Here is a 9,069-nt window from a genome sequence, read left to right as displayed (position 1 = left end):
CAGGGGCATGTTTCAAGAATGGAAATTAGAGCCTTGCAAGAGAGGACACGAGCTGAATTCATAATTAGGAGGTCTGGCAGTGACCTCGTGGGCCTGGGCTGGAGAGGTGTATGAGTCTGGCAGGGTGTGAGGAACAAGGAATATGGACACCACCTGGGGGACCACGTGGAGTTATAGCCCCTTTGGAATGGGAGCATTCATAGGCCATATCCAGAGTAGACCCAATTTCAGGTTCATCAAACAGGAATTTGCCATCACGGTAAGACTGGCCGCTGTCACGCCTTTCTTGCTCAGTTGAAGGAGCGAAAACACATTCATCCACTGTGTCCTGTAGGAATTCCTTCTTTTCAACATCCTGGGGCTCCATGCTATGCCGGGGGAGACAACAATGATAGAAGATCAAACCAGGAGGATCAGACACCATGGCTTCCTAGCTGGTGTTGATGGGTGTGATAGCGAGTGGTCCCAGAAAGCAATGGGGCTGTCCCCTTGGAGGGAAAAACTATCCCCCTATATAAGGAGCAGAGTGTGGCCTCCGATATGAGGAGCAGTGGGAGACAGAACAGGAGATATTCTGTGCACTGGCCTCACAACCAGGTGACGGAGGAGGAGACTAAAACATCCCTGTCATACTCATGTCATAATTATGACTCCCAGCACACAGAGGTTATCAAAACAAGTGGCTTCAACCCTTCTGCATACGTTGCATTGACTTGTACATGCAGTGTCCAAGGGACTAAATATCCTGAGGCCTTACTGCCTCTCAGACATTCTGACTCCAAGGAATATTTTCTCAATATTCTGATGGGACATGCATTTATTCTTCAACTTCCTCTCTTGCTATCCAAACTCCTCCAACATGATGATGTCAAACAGACACAAAGTTAATACGCATCTCACTTTGGTTTTAACCACACAGGAGACAACAGCTGATTACCGGAATCCCTGGCTTTGGTCAATTCATGTGTGTCCACTCTCTGTAGGTTATTCAACATGAAAGGGAGTAAGAAAGTGACACCTACACAACTACCACATGAAAATAGATGACATGGTTAAAGGCCATATTCTGCTATTGACTGAATGGATGGAATACTTCTAGGCAGCACTTTCTCTCTATCCCCGATGTGAGGTCTCCAGAGGTCACCAGGAAAATTCGTAGTCCACAGTCTTCACACTTACCTGGGGCACATTGGCTGTTGTCCATTTCTTTCCCTTCGATCATCTTGACTTTCTGAAAATCAGTTCCAAGACAGCAGGTGACACTAAGGAAATCATACTTCCCATATTACCAACACAGTGACCACCCACACTGCAAGGACATTAAGATTCTCAGGGCAAGACCCTAGTGCTCTGGCAGGGATATTCCAGGATGGCCAAGGTTAAGTCTTACGAGCAGTGCACAGGACTGCTCCCTAACCTGCTGCAGAAATTCACTTTCTTCTCCCCCACAAATTATCCCAATATCCTCCTCTGATGGGAGTCTGTAAAAAGAGTTCCGAATATATTTTCCCCAGAGGTCCTGCGGAGGAGTCCAAGCACTTTCTTGAAGTGTTGCTGCAAAATGGGGTTATTCCATGACATACCATGGCTCTTGATGCTTCCCAGGAATTTATTCTTGAAACTAGACTAATGAATCAACTGTAGAAAACCTCAAATCAAAAAGAATCTTTGGTGTTCTACCGACACAAAAGCCATTTGGTCTGAGTGATGCCAGAGCCCAGCTTGGCTTCATAGGAACATCCAGGCAAGGTAATGACACAGTTGTTTTCAGATGACCACTTGGCTAAGTTGAACCCACATAGAGAAGATTGTGCCTGGGCCTGAGAGCAGTGAAACCAGGGAAAGCACCTTTCCTTGATATGCAGGTATGTGAGCCAAAAACATTGGACAGGTCTAGGCCCTCGAGAGATATTGATCCTAAAAAGAAAGTGTCATTGCATGGAACAAAAGACAGTTGATCCACGTAGGGTATCTGACAAGACTTTGTGGATGTCCTACTGAGGTGGGTAGAGCTTGTCACCCATGACATAGGTTCAATGGCCTGACACGGGGGCCAGGTTGACAGAGGCATGGCCGCTGCCTAGGATGGTTGAAGGCTCCCTGACCCACCTGATGTCTGTGTCTCCACATCCATTATGTCCTGATTTAAAGCAAAGTGTGTCTGTAACGCCCGTGTATAGAGATGACCTTCCTCAGTGTAGACAAGGTGTGCAGAACAAACAACATGGACACTACCTGGGGGACCACGTGACGTTTCATCCCCTTGGGTGTGGGAGCATTCACAGGCGAAATCCAGAGCAGAGCCGAATTCCTGTTCATCTAATGGGAATTCGCCAGCACTGTAGGACTGGTCGTTGTCACACTCTTCTTGCAGAGTTGAAGGAGTCAAAACAAACTCATCCACTGTGTCCTGTAGGGCTTCCTTCTTTTCAACTTGCTGCTGCTCCATGCTGTGCCGGGTAGGACAGGAATGACAAGAGATCAAACCAGGAGGATCAGACACTGTGGCTTCCTAGCTGGTTGGATGGGAGTTATATGGAGTGGTCACAAGAGGCACAGGGCACCGGCTGGAGAGGGAACAAGCACACCAACCTATAAGAGGCAGAGTGTGGCTGCCCGGGGCTGGGAGAGCAGGAGCTGATCCTCAGAGCACTGGCCACAGAAGCACTGACTAGGAATGAGACTCCACCCTCCCAGCAGGATGCGGTCACAACAAGAAGCACAGTGGAGACCAGACCAGGGGCAACCACCACGGGCCTGAGTCAGGATGATTTTTACATAGATTGGTCAATTACTTACAGCTCTGGAGTACCTGCAGACTGCAGAAATGTGTGCCTTCTAGGCACTTTGTCATTAATAGTGTCACATGACACCCCAAGTTTTTGGAGTTTGGTTAGGTACTTCTCTTGGTTTTAATTTTGCTAGTTGTCTGTTTACCAATTCCTTGGTGAGTTACCTTCCTACCAAGGACCTTAGAGAACTGTGTAGGAAGTAGATATGCATCTCCTCCCGGTGTCCATTTACAGGAAAGAATGGGTATTTTTGTCCCCACGGGGAATCCTAAGGCTGGTGAATTCATCTCGGTCTTACAACACCACAGAGACAACAGGCAACCAAGCCAAAACGGCCATCCTTTGGGGACCATCTGCAGTTTTGCTTAACCTTGCATCTGACATCTGTCACTCTCTTGACCTCACTTACTTTACTTTCTGAGACCCTGTCCATTTTGACCCACACATTATTGGTTCCAGAATTTTCATTGTCACCTGGGAGTGAGGGTTCCTTGTTCTTCTTCATCCTCCTCATCCTCATAATTTTCTGCAAATAAATTCAGAAATGTCCCATCAGCTATTTCCCACATCACCACTATAAACACAGCGGCTTCTATGTCCCTGGAGACCTAAGGGTCTATGAATGACTAGGTATTCTACTGAGTTTAGGGCACTGTCTTTAAGAACTGCTGTGGCATGGATTTCTGATGCGTCAGGCAGTGTGTCTCTGATTCTGAGGATCAGCATCACTGAACCTGGGCAACACGTTCTACCGGCTCTTGTTGTCCATATCAGGGAATGCTTGTCAGCTTCATTTCTGCACCGTGTCTTGCAGAGTGCCACAGGTCCCACCATAGCCACAGACTCTCTGTGGGTTCACAGCTCTCACATAGAGCCGCCTCCTTGCCCTCACGACAGGACAACCACCCTGTCCCACATCCCTCCACCGGGGACTTCAAGGGCCCCCACGTGGGCTTCAGTGTTATCAAGGGGACATCCGTCTACGAAAAGCGGTCCCGTCTAAACAGCACTCCCACCTCCAAGTCCTACTGCATCAAGGACCTCATCCAACTCCACACAGTCAGGAGCATTATTTTTTCCTGACATGCATTCATGAATTTTCCCTATCTGATCACTACAGTATCAACAGGTTATTTGATATACTTTCCAGATGAGGAGACAGATATGGAGAAAGTAAAACTCACTTTCTCACCCACAATTAATACAGACCACGCTGACTCTGGGAACCTCCCACTTAGTGCAGGGATCCTTGCACACTAACAAGCATCCTCCTGTCACATTTTGCTCTCTGGCTCAAAGACTGGTGGAGGCTGCCTCCCGCTCCAAAGGCTGCATTCCCTCAGGGAGGAAGCAGACACGTGGAGCACTATTACCTCCACACTGTGCATTTCTGCTCTCTGTTACCACCTTCCACTCCTGGTTCTCTCATGGCCCCACTTGCTATGGGGAATCCAGGAGGGCTGCTGCACACGGCGTGAGGCCAGGCGGGGAGTCTCTTGTGAGCCCAGGGCCTTGGCGCAGCTCCGGGCATCAGGGCCGGTGGCCGCCTTACCTGGGCTGAGCTTTCGGGCAAGGCACTTGGCCAGCCTGCGCCCCTCAGCCAGTTGCTCTTGGAAGCCCTGCCCTTGGGAATGCTCAGGGTCATCATGGGTGAGGAGGTCCTCGAGGAGCTTATTGAGCAGTTGGGAAACGTCTTTCCCTTTCCGTAACTTCTGATACAAACGGGTCAGCTCTTTAGCCTGGTCTTTAATGAGGGTATGACATAGCCTAAGGCAGGGCAGAGAGAAAATTTTAAAATGCAAAGAGTTGAACAACAGACAATAAGATCTTTCGTGATGATTTCTGGCAGAATTTCCCCAAAGGAGCCGTGAACCCTGCACATCCCTTACACCTTTTCCTTCTGTAAACAGAGCCAGGGGTTCTCCTAAGCACACGCCAGAGAGATGTCCCTTCAGCTGCTAACTTCGGGGACACCCGTTTCCCTGGAAAACTACACACAGCGCGGCGTGCAGTGAAAGGACACAGCGCCAGACGCAGAAGCATGTCCAGTAGAGCTGGTGTGAACTGGTGAGCTCAGGAGAATGGCAGGCTCAAGCTGTGGTCAGCCAGGTCATGACTCTGTGAAAGGTAAGTGAGGTGGTGATCTCGCAACACTGTGAATGTGCTAAAAGCCACGAATTGTTCCCTTGAACTTGGGGACTTTGATATTTTTTTCCAGAGAGAGAGCGAGACTTTGAGTCATTGGAGTCCATCATTTACCAATCACTGTTGTCTTAGTTGTTTTAGAAATATTTGGGTCACGTGCCTGCCATGACGTTTCTGCCCTTTCCTGGCCCAGACTTGTTGCTGCCCCAAGTCAAAGATGCCCACAGCGTCCCTGCAGCCTCCCACATGGAGCCTTCCTTACCTGAGCTTCTCAGCCACCGTGTCTGCCTGCTTCCCCTTCTCAAACTGCACCTTCTCTCCCAGCACGGATTCGATGAGGTCGGTGGACTCTTCACACTCTGAGAAACAGAGACGCCTGCCTCAGGGGAAAGCTGGACATGCTGCTGTGCTCGCTGCCTTCAAGGGACGAGGCAGGGTCCATCCTAGGACAACTGGAACCCCGGCCACCTGGCTCTGCGCTGGGAGCTCCACATCACATTCTTCAGCCTCCCAACTACAGGGCAGTCGATTACTCCCTGTTTCAGAGCCCAGGAAAGAACAGCCCCAAGGCACAGAGAGGAACTGGACACGGTGATGAACTGGTATTTGGTAGAGTCAGAATTTGGGTTCCCCTGATCATGGTCACTCTAGCAAGCCTTGGAGACTCCTAAGTGAAACACTAAGCAGGGACATGACATAAGGCCCCCAGGGCTACTGGACTGATGGGTCCCCTGAGCTGGGATTTCTATACTGAGCAAGTATCTCAAAGGTAAAAATTCATCCGGTTACACTTGTGGAAACCACAATGCATAAAACCAGAAGCACCGGAGAGGAATATGGCCCAATCCTAATACAGTTTGTGTTATGAGAAGCAGTAGAATGATGAACAGAGTTACACAGTTCCAGGTTCTGCTCTTAGAGCGTTACAAGAAATTACTCAGTATTCATTCTGACTCAGAGAAGTAGGTCCCACAACACTAACAGGTTAACAAGGAGGAAACTGAGGCACAGGACGTTGGGCACCATGGATTTAGCCCAGGCTGACTGACCTACAACCCATGCTTTTCTCCCCTGTGCTGTGTTACCGCCACCCCACGCCCTCAGGTGATATCTGTTTGCATCATCTTCACAACTGGTTTCCCACACTTATGTGATGATTTTCAGGAAAGTTGTAAACAAAACTGCTTGTCCTTCCCTGAAAGTTCATCATCTCTTCCCTTTCGTAAAAAGCATGCCTCAGTTTTTTTTTTTCTCTGCGTCATTCGTTTTTAATTACACCTCCCCTTGTTCTATTGAAAGCAAATTGTGAGAAAATGACAAAAATGCGGGCTGAGAGTTGTCAGGATTCCTTCCTATCGCTCGGCTGTGCACGTGCCCCGTTCTCATGACTCCTTCTGCCAGCGCAGGCCCCTCCTAATGAACAGGCAGCTGAGCTCCCCATTTCAGGCTGACTGTGGGGGAAGGCCTGCCCCACACCCTGGCTTGGCTGGTTCCCGGGGCTGTGGTCTCCCCCACTCACCCTCCTTCTCACTAGGCCACATGTCTCCTGGCCCAGGCCTGGACCTGCTGGCCATCCTGCACGTCTGAAGGTCCCCAGCTCAGGGAGAGACCGTGATGTTCCCTGAAACACCCTCACCCTTGCCAGTGGGTATCAAATGGCCTCCGTGGACTCAGGAAGCAGAGGCTCTGCACCGGTTCCCTCTCACAAGGGAAGTCACTGTGTGGATGGCGTCACTCACAGATACCACAGTTTTAGGGGGAAAGGAGACCTTCTTTCCACTTTCCACTTACTACTTCCATCTCCTTGAAAGCAGGTAGTGTCACCTGCTACCCTCCCTCTCGCCCCCGGGTGTGCCATCAGGATGTTTCCCCAGTGTAACTAACTTGGTGCTTTACCAATGGGACCTCAGAGAAGCGGGACCTGAGAGAGTTCCTTAGTCCCTGACACTTAGGCCTGCAGGCATGCAGGATCTGATACAGCACAGAGACCATCCTGAGAGGACCAGGCGTTTCTGTGTCCGCACCAGGAAGCAGGAACTGGGATGTTAACTCTAACCCCACCTGACATGTCACTGTTAACCTCTTTGTCTTCAGTTTTCCCATCCTCAGCAAACTGAGGATAAAATACCCACTTCTACATTTCCCGGATTGTGGTCAGAATGAAATTTATGTGACATTGGAAGAGAGAAGACAGCATCTGGAGAGGTTTTTAGTTTCTCAGAAGGAATACAGACAGACATGTCTTTGGTGGCCATGATCTTGTAGGACTTACTGTATTTCTGCAGCTGCTTGGCCAGGGAGTAGGCAGTACATTCGGATATAAGGAATTTCTCCTTGAGGTCTCGGAAGTCCTGCTTGCTTTTTTCCAGCTGGGATTGAAGCTCCTGGTTGATTTCCAGGAGGCTGATTTCTGCCCCTGGATCAGACAGAGGGCCAAGAGGTGCTGCCATGGTGACGTGTGGCCGAGGAGGTAGAGCTGGGGACTGAGGAGAAGAAACCCAAACACAGGATGGTTAAAAACCAGTGAAATCAAGTAGGTTTCATCAGGACTGAGGGGTGAGGATACAGGAAGTCTTTACTTACTGTTGGGAACAATTTGAACAACACCCCACAGCACCTGAGATTCAGGAACCACAAAACCAAGGTTCAAGATGCCACAGCTGAGAGCTGAAGGCACTGCCCCTAGCTCACACTCCAAACGGAATGACAGAGGGAGCACTCAGAATGCCAGGTAACGGTCTGCACTTGAAATAACAGAGTTGGAACGTCCGAGATGACATGGAACCTGGGGAGCTGCTGCCTTCCAGTTGCCAAGGCCGTGCTGATACACAAGACTGCCCGGTCCCCCCGAAGGTCCCCACTGATGGGAACCACCCCTCACTGGCCACTCTCAGTTGCTGTCTACCCTTGTGCTGATACCACAGTTCCCATCTCTTTCTAAAAAATTATCTCAGCATAGTTCTGATTGTTCATTCTTGTGTGTGTATAAATCACCAAGGCAGAAATAGTTTCCCAAGTAGTTTACTGTTTTGTTCATCTTCATTTATTTGAGAGAGAGAATGGGGGGTGGGTAGAGGGAGAGAGTGGGACAAGGCGCTCAATCTGACCATCCGTGAGATCATGACCCTAGCCTAAACCAAGAGTCAGATGCTCAACCAACTGAACTGCTCAGGCACCCCTCCCAACGGGTTTTCTTAGGGCTGTCATGAACTCATCCCACTTGCCTTTAAGGGCAAACAGATCTTAAGGCTTTTATAATAAGGGATAGATTCCAATGTCTTAGACTGTCATGATGTTCTTCCCTGTGTCTTTTAGTGTTTTATTTTTTCCTCTGTGCGTTAAAAACACAAGAGAAGCATGCTAGCACTTTCGTTATCTTTGTTTCCTTTGTATTTGACAAGCTTTTAAATTTATTTGGATCTTCCTCCATTTACAATATGTAGTAAAGGAAACTTTCTTTACAGCAAAACACACACACACACACACACACACACACCCCAAAACACAGGGGAAAAACCAAAGTTAATTTATGCAATTGATTATGAAACTGTTTTCTATTCTAACTCTCTCAGTATTCTTCTTCCTGCATCTATGTGTTATGTAGTCTTCTTTTCCCCTTATGTTCACATATATTTTCAATTTTCTTAGCTATATACCTAGGAGTGGAATTGCTAGATCATATGTAACCCTATATTTAACTTTTTCAGAAACTACCAAACTCTTTTTCAAAGGAAAGCAACTACACCATTTGACATTCCCACCAGGAAGGTGTAAGAATTCCATTTCTCTACAATCTTCCCAACGCATACATTATCTTTTTTTTTTTTTTAAGTCATACTAGTGGGGGGAAGAGGGATCACACTGTGCTTTAGATTTGTATTTTCCTAATGACTAATGTTATTGAGCACCTTTTCAAGTATTTGTTGTTAGATTGGTCTTATCCTTTAGAGAGAGTCGACTCAAACTCTTCTTCCCATTTTTTTAATTGGCTGTCTTTTACTGCTTAGTTGTATCGTTTTTTTTTTAATTTATTCTAGATAGCAGACCTCCATCAGATATACAATTTGCAAATTTCTCCCATTCCATGCATTGTCTTTTCACTTCCTTGATAGTGTCCTCTGAAACAAAAAGC

At 48.1% G+C, this 9,069-nt stretch overlaps 1 protein-coding gene across 1 annotated transcript; it reads right to left on the bottom strand.

Moving 5' to 3' along the window:
- Positions 1–3,262: 3,262 nt before the first annotated feature.
- Positions 3,263–7,387, bottom strand: LOC148161904 (putative NBPF family member NBPF5). Its single transcript, XM_088020506.1, has 4 exons — positions 7,210–7,387; positions 5,200–5,296; positions 4,345–4,559; positions 3,263–3,318 (listed from the first exon to the last, which is right to left on the bottom strand). The coding sequence occupies exons 1-4, from the start codon at positions 7,385–7,387 to the stop codon at positions 3,263–3,265; spliced, it is 546 nt and encodes a 181-aa protein (XP_087876632.1).
- Positions 7,388–9,069: the final 1,682 nt, after the last annotated feature.

This window comes from Eumetopias jubatus, unplaced genomic scaffold (assembly GCF_037043125.1).
Source record: "Eumetopias jubatus isolate StellerSeaLion01/CBP00866 unplaced genomic scaffold, mEumJub1_p1.0 scaffold_39, whole genome shotgun sequence".
NCBI classification, from domain to species: Eukaryota; Metazoa; Chordata; class Mammalia; order Carnivora; family Otariidae; genus Eumetopias; species Eumetopias jubatus.
This window is presented reverse-complemented; position numbering and strand designations above follow the sequence as displayed.

Excerpts from the sequence above, each read along its gene's own strand:
- LOC148161904 (XM_088020506.1), bottom strand. The coding sequence starts at position 7,387 with ATGGCAGCACCTCTTGGCCCTCTGTCTGATCCAGGGGCAGAAATCAGC. Across the intron at positions 5,297-7,209 it reads CAAGCAGCTGCAGAAATACA|AGTGTGAAGAGTCCACCGAC; the intron begins GTAAGTCCTACA and ends TCTGTTTCTCAG. Across the intron at positions 4,560-5,199 it reads ACGGTGGCTGAGAAGCTCAG|GCTATGTCATACCCTCATTA; the intron begins GTAAGGAAGGCT and ends GCCCTGCCTTAG.